Source organism: Vipera berus (assembly GCF_964194415.1).
Source record: "Vipera berus genome assembly, chromosome: 4".
In the NCBI taxonomy this organism is placed as follows: Eukaryota; Metazoa; Chordata; class Lepidosauria; order Squamata; family Viperidae; genus Vipera; species Vipera berus.
In genome coordinates, this window is record NC_138206.1 from 4,792,838 (window position 1) to 4,810,306 (window position 17,469).

At 45.2% G+C, this 17,469-nt stretch overlaps 1 protein-coding gene across 3 annotated transcripts in view; it reads right to left on the bottom strand.

The window, feature by feature from the left end:
- Positions 1-16,544, bottom strand: part of UVRAG (UV radiation resistance associated) — a gene marked incomplete at its 3' end in the record, with an annotated part of 110,784 nt that extends 94,240 nt beyond the window's left edge. For all 3 annotated transcript variants that reach the window (XM_081327821.1, XM_081327822.1, XM_081327820.1), the window contains exons 1-2: positions 15,682-16,544; positions 2,328-2,445 (exon numbers count right to left, since the gene is read on the bottom strand). In XM_081327821.1, the coding sequence (XP_081183947.1) occupies positions 2,328-2,445; positions 15,682-15,759 (196 nt within the window). In that variant the 5' untranslated portion in view covers positions 15,760-16,544. The remainder of the gene's footprint in view (positions 1-2,327; positions 2,446-15,681) is intronic.
- Positions 16,545-17,469: the final 925 nt, after the last annotated feature.

A 17,469-nucleotide genomic window follows, 5' to 3' on the forward strand; every position in this document is an offset into this window, starting at 1 on the left:
CACCGTGCCTTCTACTCCCACTTAATCTTTTAAATAAGAAGTTAAAGGAGAAATTGGCCTGCTGCAAAACAGGCTGCCGGACCTCTTGACATCAACTCTGCTTCCGGGCAAGTCCCACAAGCCTTCTTAAAAAAATAAACATGCTAAGTGCCTGCGGAGTAGCAGCGCACTGTAGTCTGCAATTCTGCTCATCTACCCAGGAAAGAGAAAGGAAAGGAAACTGCTGTGGAGCAGGCCCAAAGCTGCTTTTTCAGGAGGCAACTGGACTTCCTTGTTTTTCTTGGGGGGGAAAAAAAAACAAAAAACAAAGGAATTCCAGTTGCCTGCTGAAAAAGCAGCTTTGGGACCACCCTGACCTGGAGGGATGGAGAATCTCCAGAGACATTTAGCGATGTACTTGGGGATGAAAGGGCTCGCTGCCTTGGAAGAGTGAGGAAAATTCTCAGGGACGACTCACACCCTGGTCGGTACCTCTTTACTCTCCTACCGTCGGGTAGGAGACACAGGAGTACAGCAAGCCGCACCAACAGGCTGAAAAAAAGCTTTTATCCATGAGCTGTCAGGCTCCTGAACGGGAAATAACTCCGTGTATGATTGACTTACGAGGCCGGTGTGTTGTGCAATTAGCTCACATGGTGTAACAAGATGGTGGGTTTGTTGTCACTGTGAGTTGTGGTGGTGGGGGGCACGTAGGGAAGCTCAGCCAATCTCAACGTATACATGGTTGTACTTTGACAATAAAGGTTCATTCATTCATGAACACCCTTCGGATGGTGCGGATGAACCGATTTCCTAGAAAACATTTGCAGACTGCAGGAACTATTTGCGCTTCGCTTTGAGATGCAGACAACACGGACCCATCTCCAACAGCCTGTGTCTGTCTTCAAGGGACGCAGGGCAAAAAAACATCCTGCGGCCAAGAAGGCTCCACCCCCATTTGCACCACTCAGGTGACCCTGAGGACACAGGTAAAGCTCCAAGTGGCCTCAACGACCCTCTAAAAGGATGCAAATGACCAGCTGCCTGCAAGGAGTATAAATCCTTCCCTTCCCCACCATCCAGTCAGAGCTGAAGAAGCTTCTTGGACGAGAAGCGAAACGTCTTGAAAGAAAAGACCAAGGAAGTCCAGTTGCCACCTGGAAAAAAGGACCTTTGGGACAACCCTGACCTGGAGGACTGATAATCTCCAGAGACATTTGCAGAGGAGAAAAAACAGCAACTGCAGAGGAAAAGGGGGGCAGCCCGTTTATGAGAACCCTGATAACATCCTGTGAAATTTCCACATGCCCAGCAGCCCAAAAGGTTATTTTTAACTTGTGCTGCAAATAAAGATGATGCAGAGGAAAAGAAAGTTATTTTTTTTCTTGAGCAATGAAGTCTTCTTCTTCCTTAGTATCTATTATGTATGAATGTAGGCCAGAGGTAGGCAACCTTGGCCTTTTTATGACTGGTGGACTTCAACTCCCAGAATTCCTGAGCCAGCCATGCTGAGGGGAAAGGGAGAGGTTTCCAAGCTGAGTCATGCTGGCTGAGGAATTCTGGGAGTTGAAGTCCACCAGTCATGAGGGGGCCATAGATTCCCCCATGCTGGCTGAGGAATTCTGGGAGTTGAAGTCCACGAGTCATGAAGGGGCCAAAGTTTCCCCCATGGTGGCTCAGGAATTCTGGGAGTTGAAGTCCACAAGTCATAAAAGAGCCAAGGTTGCCTACCATGATGTAGACGAATATACATGTCCCAGGATAATGATGCAGGATCCAATCTGGGTCGGTCACTTGGGCCAAAGGTTTATTCTTCTGAACTTCCCGACTCATGCTGAAGCTCACCCTCAGGAAACTTCCTTCTAGCCAGAGACAGGTTTTCTGAAGATGGCCTCTAGCACGACTCCAAAATCTGGGAACACAAAACCTCTGGTCCCAGTGACCGTCCCAGACTGGATCCTGTATTATGTTTGTACTGGATTTCTATAACCGTCCATCTCAGTATCTAGTCTCAGAATATCTGTCAAGTCACTCAACTATACAAAATAGAATGTGTCATTTGTGAAGGAATATAAATAGCTCTAAAACAGGGGTCCCCAACCTCCGGTCCGTGGACCGGTACCAGGCCGTGGCATGCCAGCAACCGGTCCGCACAAACAAGCAAAGCCCCATCCGCGAGATGCAGGCAGCACACAAAACCACGCGGAAAAACCTCTCTCCACGGAACCGGTGCCTGGTGCCCAAAAGGTTGGGGACCTCTACTCTAAAGAGAGACTCCCAAGACAAAATGAGTTACTGGAAATGGAGATGGAGAAAAGAATCGGTGGCAGCAACGGACATCTCTTTACCTTTACATATATTTATGTTGTCACACAGGTGAAGAGTGAAATAGGTGTCCAGGAGGCGATAACCATTCCTACTGACAATATTCCGGGCTGCGATGTTCCGCAAATGCCGGAGGCGACGCTGGAAAAGAAAAGAAAATGTTATGAATGTTAAGTAATGTTTATATTAAGCTAGTTAACAAATGCTACGCTGTTTAATGTCAAGGTAATGATTTCAAAGCTAACCAGCTGATGTAATGTGAGGTGTATGATGTAACGATGGGAAACGACTCAGCAGGGTCTATGTCCCTTTAAGAGCCTTTGTATAAAAGGGAAGGCTCTGCAGATGTGTGCTCTCTCTTCTGTTTTCCTGCTGTAACTGCTGTGTGTTGGAGACTGCTGTATAAGTACGTGTATGTCTATTGTTCCTGGTGTATGATACTGTAGATCAGAGATGTCAAACTCGCGATGTCACATGACGTCGCGCAACGTATTGGGACACTTTTGCCATTGCTGGCAATGGGGTGGATGCGGCTTCCGCATGACAAATCCTGCCCGCGGGCTGGCAGTTTGACACCCCTGTTGTACATAGTCTTAAGATAGGCATAGGTCTGCAACCCGCGGCTCCGGAGCCGCATGCGGTCCTCCCAGTCCTCTGCCATGTGCAGTCCAAAAAAAAAAAAGTGGGACTAAAAAAGTTCAACCAATCAGTTCAAATATGCAGGGTAGGTGCATATCTCGCCTTGGCTCCACTCTTCAGTCAATCCCTGTTCTGCACATGTGCGCATGTACGCGCATGTGCACACATTTTTTGCGGCTCCCAGTTTTTCCTTTTGTGAGGGAACCAGTTCCGAGTGGCTCTTTCACTGTTTCAGGTTGCTGACCCCTGATTTAGGGTATTTTTATTCTTTATTCTTTATAGCTATGCTATTCTCCCTCTGTCCCAGCCTTTTAATTAAAAAATCCTACGTGTGTTCCTTAAGCACACAAGATGTAGAAAGCAAAGTAATTTCTCCGTTATCTGTAGCTTCGGTTAAAAATGTAGATAGTCCTCGGGTTACGACCACAATTGAGCCCAAAATTCATATTGCTAAGCGAAACATCTGTGAAGTGAGTTTTGCCCCATTTTACGACCTTTCTTGCCACAGCTGTTAAGTGAATCACTGCAGGGGTTACGTTAGTCGCACGGCTGTTAAGTGAATCCGGCTTCCCCATTGACGTGGCTTGTCAGAAGGTCGTGAAAGTAGATCACGTGACCCCCGGGACATTGCGACCGTCATAAATATGAACCAGTTGCCAAGCATCTGGATTTTGATCACGTGACTGTGGGGATGCTGCAACGGTCGCTAAGTCAATTTTTTCAGGGCTGTAACTTTGAACCGTCACTAAAGGAATGGCTGTAAGTTGAGGACTACCTTTATTCGAAAGCCTAAGGTCTGTTGAGAAGACCGGGAAAAGTGGAAAGAAAGAGAAGAACGTGGCGAGTTAATGAAATAGTGGGACCCAGTTACAGTAGCAACGATGGGACAATTGGGTGACCTGAAGGGAAAAAAAACCAGGTGTTCACAGACATGATGGCACATAATCAATCAAACTACTAGGCTGTTAGAAAATATATTTAATTATCCCCATTCTGCGTGCTAGTCAACAACTCTTGCTATAAAGCTTTGACTGCATCTGCCGTGATAAGCAAATTTCCTCTACAACTCTGAAGTCTCAAAAGCAGCTAGCTTTGCTTTTTCTGCCACCAGGTTCCCACGATCCCCCGAGCTTTCTCTTATCCCCAAGTGATAACCTGAATTTATAAATTCTCTGGGCAGGCATACTCTTTTGCTTAGCGGTTGAACAGATGTATTCTGCAAAGTGTAAAGCACTCTTCTGAGCGTCAAAGGTGATGAAAGAGATCTGTCTAAATACGACACCGACTTTCTCCATTGGAAAAACAGAAATATTTCAGCAGAAAGCAGCACGTAGGGGTATTTCACCGATTCCGGCCACCTCCTACAACTTCCTCTGTTAAACACACTTACAAATCTACACTACCACCCGTGCCAATTAAAATTATCTCTTCATATCCAGTTCTGAACAAGAAAATCGCACTGCGATCTCAATGGCTATTAACTACTAACGAGGTTTTAGTCCATTAACAAGAAACACAAAAACACTTTTCCCAGAAGAAAGCAAGAGATAACACCATCTGGAGAAAGGCATTCAGTTTTCCTAAGTTACTCAAAGACTTTTTTAAAAAAAAAACCTAAAAACTACAGCTTGTAAACTAGGATGCTTGGCTTCCCACTTCTCACTGAACGGCAGTAACTCTTTCAGCAACTTAGGATTAGATGAAAAAATATTTCCCCCTGACTACCTCTACATGTTACACACAATTTGTTGTACTCAATTTGCAACACAAGCTGTAAGTAGCACTCTATGCGGAAAGAAGCGTGGAATTCTGCAATAAGTTATATTTTTTAAAAAAAATAATGAGTCACATTTTGTAAAAAAAAAATACGATGGATAGATAAATGTTTAAACCTAAGGGTTTACAACTTTCTATTCGTTCCTTTCTTAAAAGTATTAAATGAGAGTGTACAAAAAGCAGGCCTTTTCCAAATACACATCATTCGCCACTATTGCAAGCACAACATTCTCTACCTGAAAACCTGAACGTGTCACTATCAAACACTTGGCCAGCCAAAAGGAAGCATTAATAGGTAATGACTCTGTCTTGTTTTAATGAATCTTATTAAATTATGAACCGTAGTGGCATAGTGGTTAGAAAGCAGTACTGCAGGCTAACTCTGCCCACTGCCAGGAGTTCAATCCTGACCAGCTCAGAGTTGATTTCCATCCTTCCAAGGTCGGTAAAATGAAGTCCCAGATTGTTGGGGGCAAATATGCTGACTCTGTAAACTGCTTAGAGAGGGGCTGTAAAGCACTGTGAAGAGGCATATAAGTCTAAGTGCTATCGATAGTGCTAATATCCTTTCATTAGAAACTTGAATCCATAATCATATTGTCTTTTTCCTACAGGGAATTCTTCTGCTCTTAAAAGAGTCTTCTGAAAGGCAAATAAAATTACAGATGGACAGAGTAACAGAATAAAAAGAGTTGGAGGGGACCTTGGAGGTCTTCTAGTCCGACCCCTCACTCACTCAAGACAGGAGAGAGACCCTGTACCACTTCAGACAAATGGCTGTCCAATCTCTTCTGAAAAACTTCCAGTGATAAGCAGTTGTTAATTTAATTGGGTTTTAGATTTACTTTTGGGGCTTGAATTTAATTTAATTGTTTTAATTGATTTTGATTTTAATTTTTTGTATTTCATGGTTCCAACTGCCCTGTAAACCGCCCTGAGTCCTACGAGAATAGGGAGGGATACAAATTCAATAAATAAATAAATAAAAGCACACACAACTTCGGGAGCCAAGTGGTTCCACTGATCAATTGACAGAAAATTCTTCCTCAGTTCTAGGTTGCTCCTCTCCTTGATCAGTTTACAATCCATTGCTTCTTGTTCTACCTTCAGATGCTTTGAAAGATACACTGACACACACACACACACACTTTTATTGCGGCCGCTTAGATACTGGAACACTGCTATGTCACCCCTAGTCCTTCTTTTCACTTAACTAGACATACCCAATTTTGTATACTGTGCTATTTTAACAGTAACAAGAACAGTATACAGCCACCAGAAGGCTGTACACTCTTGGAGTAGTACAGTACTTTACATTTAAGTGTCCAAATAGAGCCCCTGTCTGCAAGACTTGTTAAAAAAAAAACCCGATCTTCAGACATGGCTGCTTTAAAAAGCTAGAGGCAGGCTCTGAAATATTTCTCAATCCTAACGTGCATATTCGTTTAGAGGGGTTGAGTTTTAAATAATCCAAAATGTAATTCCACAGAAGCTTGGATCTTAAATGTCATGGCTGTGTGGAAAAAAAAAATACTCAGCCCACAACTGAACAAATGCAAGAAAATAAAGAGGCTATTATGAAACTCTTCCCTTACCATTTCCTATTATTGTTGTGTGTGTTTTTTTGCACACGAAACCTCTTCTTTTCTTGTACCAGTGTACTGGGCCAGAGCAGGGCACCAACAGGCTCACGTAAGAGTGTCAGTCAACAATTGCAGCAAGCCACGTTGTGACACATCTTCCCAAACGTTTACAAAAACCAACTGGACTACTGCGGCAAGATCTACCTGGGGCCGTCCTTGAAGAGCATTTTTCAGAGGCTACAGCTGCTCTAGGAGCTCCGGTAGTTAACGAGCCATCCACAATGCACAGAATTAACACCGTGCTTTGAGAACTGCACTAGCTACCTGTTGGGTGCGATTCAAAGTTCTGGTTATCCAGTTGACAGCTCTTCATGGATCAGGGCCCGGAGATCTGCAGGACTGACTTTTTGCAGTAACATCAAATAAGGTGGGTTCCATTGGTGTCCCCGTATTCAGGGACTATATCTTCAGGGGCCAAAGACAGATGCCTTTTCAATCGCTGCTTCCTTCTTGGGCGTAATCTGGAAGTTGAGTCACGGCAACTGGACTTTGCATTTTTTGGCTTCAAATGCTTCGATGCTTATCCAAGTACCTTCTCCAGCCCTTTCGGAGTAGTGGTTTCCTGAACATCTTTCTCCTCTCTCTTAGAAAGGCAAGAGTTGGTTGTTCCAAAAGATCCTAGGTCCACGGTGGCGAACCTATGGCACGCGTGCCACCCGTCGCCCCAGTCCTAGGGCTTCAGCTGGGTTTTATAAAAACCTTTTCGCTTTAGGCCTCCGCCGCCGTGCGCAAAAAACAACAAAAATCAACAACAAAAATCAATCAATTTCAACTTCTCGTGGGGAAAAAAAAGATCTCGCAAAGTTGGAACTGATTGAACTTTTTAGTCCCACCCAGTCTGCTGTTACCACCGCAGCCATGACCACCCAATGGGCCACGCTCACCCAATGGGCCACACCCATCCGGCACCCGACGATACGTAAGTGGGTTTTGGGTTGAAGTTTGGGCACTCAGTCTCTAAAAGGCTCACCATCACTGTCCTAGGTGCTGGAATAGATGGCTGTGTGTTCCTAGTCCTATATATGCGATTTTATAAAGTGTATGAATTGTTACTTTTGAGCAGGGGTCTTCAAACCCGGCCCTTTTGTGACTCATGGACTTCAACTCCCAGAATTCCTCGGCAAGTGTGCCTGGCTGAGGAATTCTGGGAGCTGAAGCCCGTGGGTCATAAAAGGGCCGAGTTTGAAGACTCCTGCTTTTGAGGTTACAGAAGTGGAGAATATATGACAGTCGGAGCCTATTCTGATTTGAGTGGTTTATAAGCCCTGTAAACGCTTGAATAAATACATTTATATTCAGGACACCTCCAAATGCCCAAAGCACCTGAAAACCCTTCCCTAGGCTTCATACATCACTAGATTTGGTTAAGGTTCTTTTAATTTTTATATATATATGGTTTTATATACTTTTAAAGTACATTTTAATATTTTTGTATTTCTTTTCACTGTTGTAAGCCATCCAGAGTCATGCGCACATATGTCTCAAATGCACGAATCTGGGTAGTTATATAAATCAAAACGAGTATTTTTTTTAAAAAAATAAAAAAATTAAATTGTAAGCTAACGTATTATAAAGTTATATTATCACCCTCAAATATAGGATTTAGTTTCAAGAGTGTTTTCAGGCCCCTACAGGAATCTCTGTAGCCCTGTAAGAATGTAGCCTCCAGCTTTTGGGGAAATCTTTTATTTGTTCAAAACATAAGCTGCAGTTATAGAAAATTTCTGAGAGGCTCTGGCAGTTGCAGATAATTATGTGAATCAAATCTAGAGAAATGTCTATTCTGTACCTAAAACACAGGATGGCAGTTGAATTGAAATAACATCCCCGTGGGAAAAGTGTTCTTTTATTTCTAAATAGCAATGCATCTGCTGACAGAATACCAACCATTTGCCAAGGAACTTCAATCAGATCAACTGATGGCAGTGTGACTATTCTCAATGTTAAGCTTATAATATTATTGCTCAAATGCTAGTGGCTGGAATGTACTAACTAAGAATATCGGCTGGCTTTGTTCTACTAAATAGCCTATTCACCGCCAAACAGGGAAAAAAGTTCCACTGAGTATTAAGCTCAATAAGAACCTTATGAGTTTAAAAAGTTGCTACGTGTAAATTTTGAGAGGCAAGACTTGCACAGAACCGAGGTGTGAGATAAACGTTCGCTCTCAACACTTCACTGCTTTCAAACATTTTAACAGTTTGTACAATTGTTCTGGAGGGACGCGGTGGCTCAGTGGGTTAGGACGCTGAGCTTGTCGATCAGAAGGTCGGCAGTTTGACGGGTCGAATCTCGAGTGCCGCGTAGCAGAGTGAGCGCCTGTTACTCGTCCCAGCTTCTGCCAACCTAGCAGTTCGAAAGCACGTAAAAATGCAAGTAGAAAAATAGGGACCACTACGGTGGGAAGGTAACAGCGTTCCGTGAGCCTTTGGCGTGTAGTCATGCCGGCCACATGACCACGGAGATGTCCTCGGACAAGCGCTGGCTCTTTGGCTTTGAAACGGAGATGAGCCCCTAGAGTTGGAAACGACTAGCACGCATGTGCGGGGGAACCTTTGTTCTACAGGGAAGGGGGGTGGAAAAGAAAATTGGAAATATAGCACGAGACAGCAAGGCTTGAGCCACAAGAAAAAGCCTTCTTCTAGCTTGCAAATTAAATTCCTCCTGTTTATAGAGACATCTTCTGAAACAATGCTGCAATTTAGGATAGTTCAATCACCCACGTGCCCAACGAGTTTGTGTAAAGTTGCAGGCCAGGGTTGGTGGGAATGTATTCTCCTTGGTAGTTCCTTGTGTGGGAAGTCAGCCCCCCAGAGAAGGAAATGTTAAAAGGGCAGAAAAATATATTTCCTCAAAGGATCTTAAAGAGGCAGAAAAGCATCCCCAGTTTTCTTAATAGCCCCAAGTCTCCTTCCCCCGAAGCAGAAACCAGCTCTGTAGAAATGCAAATGTGATAATCCATTCAGGAAGGTTGGAGGCCTCCAGCTAGAAGCTTAGGAAGACAAAAACACCTAAAATCTACATAGCCCACCCAAACTCTAAGACAGGACATAATAGGATTAACACAAGATGCCAAAATACATGACACAGGAAATACAAAGCCTCAAACAGGAACAGGAAACAACCTCAAGAGCCCCAGAGGGTATAAAAACCCATTCCCTACATGTGCTCGCTCTCTTTTTCTTCCAAAGCCATCTTTCTGTCTGGCTCTCCTCTTCAATAAACTGCAGCCTTCTTTCTAAAGCAATCGCCATGTTGTTTATTCCCGGCTCGGACTGAACCCTGACGAAGACTTTTCCTTCAACACTTGTTTATTAAAACCATACCCACCACCCACCCTGGCAAGGCAAGCTACCGTATATGAACAGGGACTCACCAACACTGATGATGTTACCTAATCGGGTGATAAAATGCTTGCAGGCATGCACCCAAGCTCAGAGTCTACATCAGGGGTGTCAAACTCAATTTCATTGAGGGCCGCATCAGCATTGCGGTTGCCCTCAAGGGGCCGGGTGGGTATGGCCAGGGTGGGCGTGGCCTACTGGGTGGGCGTGGCTAGAGTGCGTATGGCCTACTGGGTGGGCATGGCCAGCTCTACATCGTTCGCATCAAGGGTGCCTATGGGGGCCTGGGCAGGAGTGGGACAGATCTGAGGGTCTCTGGCAGAAGGAGGGTCTCTGGGCCAGGGCCAAGGCAGTGCAGGCTGTTCCCTCACTGTTTCCAGGATGGCTTCGCGGGCCGCATGAAACCACTTCGCGGGCTGGATCTGGCCCCCGGGCCTTGTGTTTGACATGTCTGGTCTACATGGCTGCCACAGTTCAACCGTGAGCTACAGAGATTCCCTTCTATTGCTACCAGTACAAATCAGTGGGTAATTACCCAGCTAGGTTATGTGAGGCTTGTCTCCACTTCAGTAAACCTTACCCAGAAAAGATCATTTAGGCCTCCTCCACCGTGGAGCTGCAGCAGCTACACCTGAAGTATCTCACCTCTGCAAGCCTAATGCCAAATTAATAACTTATGGGCCAAAGCAGAAGCCCACCTAGGCAAACTTTACACTTTCCTGTCCTCTTGCTTATGCAGCTGTATCTGGTCAATCATCTCGATTTCGGGGCCAGAGCAAATTTATTCAGCTATTTCAACCAGTATTATCTGCCCTGGGATTAGGTAAGAGAATAAAATCTAAAAACAAGTTTACCCTTCGTGGCCCTGATTTGATTCAGAGTGCCAAGAGGTTAGGAAAGAATTGTCTGGGCACTTCAAATGTTAATGAAGAATCAGCTTCGTGTTCCATCCAAGAACTTTTATTCTGAAAAAACCCTTGCTAGAAATTAAGAAACTTAACGACTTTTCCAGGACTTCTTGAAACACTTAGAAGACTGAGTATCATCACAAGCTGTTTGGGCGCTTGATAGCCTCTTATCCAATCACTCAGTCCTTTTCACTCATTTATCTTCTACTAGAAAAAGTGTAAAGAGAATCACTTTAGAGCAGGGGCTCTTCAAACTTGGCCCTTTTATGTCTGGTGGACTTCAACTCCCAGAATTCCTCAGCCAGGCACGCTGGCTGAGGAATTCTGGGAGTTGAAGTCCACCAGTCATAAAAGGGCTAAGCTGGAAGACCCCTGGGTATTACAAGCACAAGAGGAACTACCTTAATTGGATCTAGAGCTCAAAACAAATTGCTCCCAATTCAGGCCCCCCCATTCCAAGCTGTGAGAACAGGCCTTGTCAAACAACTTAAGTCCGGTAAAGCCCAACTTCTTTTAGAAACACCGTTCTGTCTTAATTCTTCCTTTCTCTGGAACTTCTTGTACGTTTTACTTCTCTGCTAACGGCCAGCATGTAAAATAACTGCTTCTTCCCATTTGGGCCTCTACTCCAGGGGTCTTCAAACTAGGCCCTTTTATTACTCTGGGACTTCAACTCCCAGAATTCCTCAGCCAGGCACGCTGGCTGAGGAATTCTGGGAGTTGAAGTCCACGAGTCATAAAAGGGCCGAGTTTGAAGACCCCTGATCTACTCCCTTTGAAGGAAGAAACACCTTTTTCATTCGACTGCTTTATTTTTCTGGTGGCTGCCCAGCTCCCAAAACACACACGTGTCTCCTTCCCTTCCCTTGTCCACACCTGTTTCAAGAATGCAGCTTTATTAGCAACTCTGCCATGCTGATGCCGGGGAGAAGAAGGCTCAGAGGGAGGAGAGGAAGACAGCAAGCTAAGCAGCCTGCTCTTCCGTGCTTTTATACTGCCCGTCTAGAAAATGCCCAATCTAGATTTTTCTGTTAACAGACAAATCGTCCACTTCAGTATAAACTGGACAACTCTGTGACCCGGTTGGCTCATCCTTTGGGAGAAAGGTGGTGCAGTCTGATGTTGCCAGAATGGACATTAAATATTAGGCTGACCAATATTTAAACATTAAAAAAACATTTAATATTTTTACACCAATGCTGGATGGTCATGTGATGGTCTAAAATGAGTGTGTGTGTGTGTGTGTATCACAAATAGAAAAAAAAATATGGTGGCAAACGAACCTCAATCAGTTAATGTTTACTTGTGTAAACAGATAAACAGAATGAATAGAATAGAATAGAGCTGGAAGGGACCTTGGAGGTCTTCTAGTCCAGCCCCTTGCTCAAGCAGGAGAACCTACACCGTCTCAAAAAAGCAGTGAGAGTGGGAGCAATTTCCAACTTCCCGCTGGCTTTCCCAGTGACTCTGTTTGTGGGAAGCTGGCAGAATATTGGAAATCACAACCAGGTGACTGCAGGGACACAGTAATTGGCCACTATTTCCAGTTTCAATTCCATAGGAGTAAAGGATCCCGGATATTTTACACGTTCTTTACGCTAGCAAATTTAGGTATCTTGATTCAAAAACTGTTATGGTACAAATGCCCTGTATGGGTTAACTTGAAAGTACAAGCAGACAAACACAATGAGTGTTTTAGTAGCGACAGATAAGCAAGCATTGTACTGGTAGGTGAACAGACAGGTTTCTGAACTGGACACTCTGTTTTTCTGACCATACTCTTATATTGCAACTTCTGACAGAACACATTTTTTCAAGCCAAGTCTGGCATTCTAAAGTGCATTTACCGATTTCAGATCTGCATTCAAGCTCCTCGCCAGAACAAAGCTGTAATGTAACAGACGTAAGGCAAATACCAGCCGGATTAAAATGAGCTCTCTCAGCCTCTTGTTCTGAAGGAAACCCTTGAAACTATAATTATGCTAAAAGCAAGATCCTAATTTTTACTTACCTCAGCTTAATAAAATGTCTGGTGATTAAATGGTCAGACCTTGGGCAAGTTAAAATCTTTAAATACTTGGAATAGTTTTTCATAGCTCTGCCAAATGATGAAAATTATATAGATTACATGCACAAAGTTAGCAGCAGGAATGTAATCCCTCCCACTTGACATACAGCATACAAAAGCAATGAAGTTATAGCTGGCCAACATGGGTATTGAAAAACAGTGATATTCCAGAATGTCAAAAGATGTGTAGTACAAATACCAACAGCAGACAAAGCTTCAGTGTAGCTCATCTCATTATTTTGAACTTTCATTATCTGACAAAACAAGTAGTGGGGTGGCGTAAGCGGAAGCAGCATATATTTCAAAGGGGTCTGTAAACTTTTCTCTGGGGCTCAGTTAAGACCATATCAGTCCTTGCTCTTTTGCAAAGAGTTCAGTTCTTAAGGACTATACCTAAAAAGACTCCTCATGTACTTAAAATGGTACTTAGGAGGCATAAAGTGTAAACTGATTCTTACTGTTCTCAGTGCTTGGATATTTTCCTGTAAATTTTGTTACCAGGCTAGGGAACATCATCCGTTCACGAGTGGATAATGAAACTTCTGTAGGAAAACAACCAAGCTCAGAGAACACCAAGAATCCAAAAGTGTAGGTAAGCACATTAAGTTGTATTCCCCACTGGCTAAAATTACTGTTGTTGTTTTACCAATGAGCTAGGTTCTTTCTGTCAGGTAATTACAAATCAACACGGAAAAGATCGTCCTTACAAAAACTGCAACACCCTGTTTCTTCAAAGAGATAATCTTGATGATGGGTTATGTGATTATTGTGCTCAAACAATGCACTAGATTGAAGCCTGGAAAGCCATTTGGACCAATCTGGCCTACCTAGGATCCTTCTGAGTTCTCAAGCTCCTTTGTCACATATAGATCAAGTAATCAGCAAGTTTTAATCCCTCCCAATAATCATCCTTGAGGGGAAATATAAAAAAGATTTCATCTAAAATAAGACTGTGCACTTTAAGAGAAAGCCGACAGAATCAATCACATTTTATAAGAATGGGCTCATTCATTTCATAAAGACAGAATTAGGGGAATTCCACTGGTTCACAGGTGTTATACAGTGGCAAAATGTCCCAAAAATAACAACAGTGCCACTTTGATATACAACAGTAGTTAAGGTGCTGGCCTAAGGAACCTGAAGATTGTGAGTTCTAGTCCCACCTTAGGCATGAAAGCCAACTGGATGTCTTTGGTCCAATAACCAAAAGACGGTGAATTAGCCATGAAAGCCAGCTGGCTGACTTTGGGCCAATCACCAGGAGACGGTGAGTTCTAGTTCCGCCTTAGCCATGAAAGCCAGCTGGCTGACTTTGGGCCAATCACCAGGAGACGGTGAGTTCTAGTTCCGCCTAAGGCATGAAAGCCAGATGACTGACTTTGGGCCAATCACCAGGAGACGGTGAGTTCTAGTTCCGCCTTAGCCATGAAAGCCAGCTGGCTGACTTTGGGCCAATCAACAGGAGACGGTGAGTTCTAGTTCCACCTTAGCCATGAAAGCCAGACGACTGACTTTGGGCCAATCACCAGGAGACGGTGAGTTCTAGTTCCGCCTTAGCCATGAAAGCCAGCTGGCTGACTTTGGGCCAATCACCAGGAGACGGTGAGTTCCAGTTCCGCCTTAGCCATGAAAGCCAGACGACTGACTTTGGGCCAATCACCAGGAGATGGTGAGTTCTAGTCCCACCTTAAGCATGAAAGCCAGCTGGCTGACTTTGGGCCAATCACCAGGAGACGGTGAGTTCTAGTTCCGCCTTAGCCATGAAAGCCAGACGACTGACTTTGGGCCAATCACTAGGAGACGGTGAGTTCTAGTTCCGCCTTAGCCATGAAAGCCAGACGACTGACTTTGGGCCAATCACCAGGAGACGGTGAGTTCTAGTTCCGCCTTAGCCATGAAAGCCAGACGACTGACTTTGGGCCAATCACCAGGAGACGGTGAGTTCTAGTTCCGCCTTAGCCATGAAAGCCAGCCGGCTGACTTTGGGCCAATCACCAGGAGACGGTGAGTTCTAGTTCCGCCTTAGCCATGAAAGCCAGACGACTGACTTTGGGCCAATCACCAGGAGACGGTGAGTTCTAGTTCCGCCTTAGCCATGAAAGCCAGACGACTGACTTTGGGCCAATCACCAGGAGACGGTGAGTTCTAGTTCCGCCTTAGCCATGAAAGCCAGCCGGCTGACTTTGGGCCAATCACCAGGAGACGGTGAGTTCTAGTTCCGTCTTAGCCATGAAAGCCAGACGACTGACTTTGGGCCAATCACCAGGAGATGGTGAGTTCTAGTTCCGTCTTAGCCATGAAAGCCAGACGACTGACTTTGGGCCAATCACCAGGAGACGGTGAGTTCTAGTTCCGTCTTAGCCATGAAAGCCAGCCGGCTGACTTTGGGCCAATCACCAGGAGACGGTGAGTTCTAGTTCCGCCTTAGCCATGAAAGCCAGCCGGCTGACTTTGGGCCAATCACTAGGAGACGGTGAGTTCTAGTTCCGTCTTAGCCATGAAAGCCAGACGACTGACTTTGGGCCAATCACCGGGCCAATCACCAGGAGACGGTGAGTTCTAGTTCCGCCTTAGGCATGAAAACCGGCTGAGTGACTTTGGGTCAGTCTCTCTCTCTCTCTCTCAGCCCAACGCACCTCACAGGCTTGTTGTAAGGAAAATAGCAGGAGGGAGTATTGGCTACGTTCGCCGCCATAGTAAATTAATAACAGCAATAGTAATCGTAATAATAGCAATAACAATAAGAAGGCGGGACAAAAAGATCTAATAAATGTATAAAAGCTTGAGGGGCGCGCGACCCCCCCCCACACCCGGAGGACGCCAAACGGGACGGCAGCTGGAAAAGGAGCGCGCACGCATGCGCGTGAATCCAGCGAGCGAGCCCTCTTCCGCAGGCCCCGCCCCCTCTCACGTGCGCGCTTCCCGCGGCTCGTTAACCCTTTCCCTCCCCGCTGTCTCTTTTCAAGGGCCGCAGCCACAGCAGCAGCAGCAGAACCGACCTGCTGAGACGGCAGCTCCACATGCAATGAGCGGGAGGTCGGACCCGGCGGGGGCAAGACGGCAGCGGCTTGGCTCATGCTGACAGCGACCCGGCGGCGGCCCGGCGGGCTCGGAAGCAGGAGAGGCCTTGGCGCGTGCGCATTGAGACCCCTGCCGCCGCCGGCGGATTCGGAAAAGTTAAGGGTGACGACGAGGGCCCCGAAAGGTCCCGGCGGCCGCTTCAGGGGCTTCTTTTAAAGTCTCCAGCTCGCTTTTTCCGGGACCTCCGAAACGACTCCAGGCCTCCCGCGCTTCCTCGCCAAGAAGCCCTGTTATTTCCAATACGGCTGAGGCGACCAGAAGACGGAGCGACGGAGACACGCCGCCCGCTGATTGGCCCGACTGGGAGGAAGGCGGGCTGCCCCATTGCGGTCGCGCGAACCCATTGGTCCTTCCGCACGTCGCTCCAACCGAACGTCCCGTCTTCTGAGGTGCTTTCGTACGTGTGCGTGTGTATTTGGAAACACCGCCTCTATGGACAGCAAACTCGTATCTCGCCCCTCATTGGTCGGCGTGCTCCTTACAAGGGCGGGCCTAAGATTAGATAAGACGCCCTTCGCGATTGGACAGGACTTTATAGTGATAGACAGGCGGATGAAACTAGGTGAAGGGTGGGAAGCCGAGGGCAGGTGTCACGTGGTTGTGTTTTGTCACGTGACGAAAGCAACTCGGAGGGAGGGGGAGCGCATCTCCATAGCAACAGATGAAGGAGGTCGGGCCCAGCCTGACTAGAGGGATGCTATCACCCATCATGCATTTCGTTGCCTATAGGGAATTGAAATGTTTGTGGCTTTCTGCATACACCACAAAGAACTTTTGTTAATGGCATAATGCACAATGAATAAAGATGGGCTCTGTTGGCTTCTGTTTATTTTCAAAGCGGATTCATCTCATAACTCTTGGTGGTTTGGTGCAAGAAAAAAATACCCTGAAATTAAAATACAGCTTAAATCAGGGATGATGATATCACAAGAATAAATCTCAGGAAAAGAAATACTGAAGCAATCTCACTCATGAAATCCCTGGCTATTGTAAAAAGCAGAAACATTGGATCAGGCCTGTTGATTCACAAAGAGAGCTCAATGGAGGTAATAGACAGACTAAAGGGGGTAAAATTAATTACATTTGTTAAAATGTAACAAATTAAAACCCGAGGAAGTCAGTATTTCAGCCCCATTGCTAACCTTTGTGAAACAAGCTAAACAAATTTAATAACAAAAGTACACAAAGCAAGCCTCCAATTTACAAAATGCTGTAAATCTGTATAAAAATCCTTGTACTCATCAAGTCAGGTGGTCAGCTGCTCCAGAGCCACGTGCTGTGGCGAGATAGGTTTTAACGTGAGGCAAAAGTCACTTAACTGTCTTGTTTACAAACAGAAATTTGGGGGTCAATTGTGGTCTTACATCAGGGGCTATATGGCCTAATAAATAAAACAAATATTAGATATGGTCTTATTGGGGCATTAGGTTGACCAAACCACCTGAAGGCAGCATCTGCTTATATATTATATTATTAGGGAGATTTTCAATGAGTACTTCTCACAGTTCAATCCTTGCTATTCAGTCTTATGTACGTATACACATTTCTAGCTCCATCTTCTCAATTTTTAAATCACAATTCTTTCTTAAGGTGGCTGGATTAATGACCAATGCAGAAACTTGTGGTAAAAAAAAAATTAAAAGGCTGGGCTAGGAGGAAACCAAGGAGGCTGTAGCTGGATAGAACTGATAAAAGCCCCCGTAAAA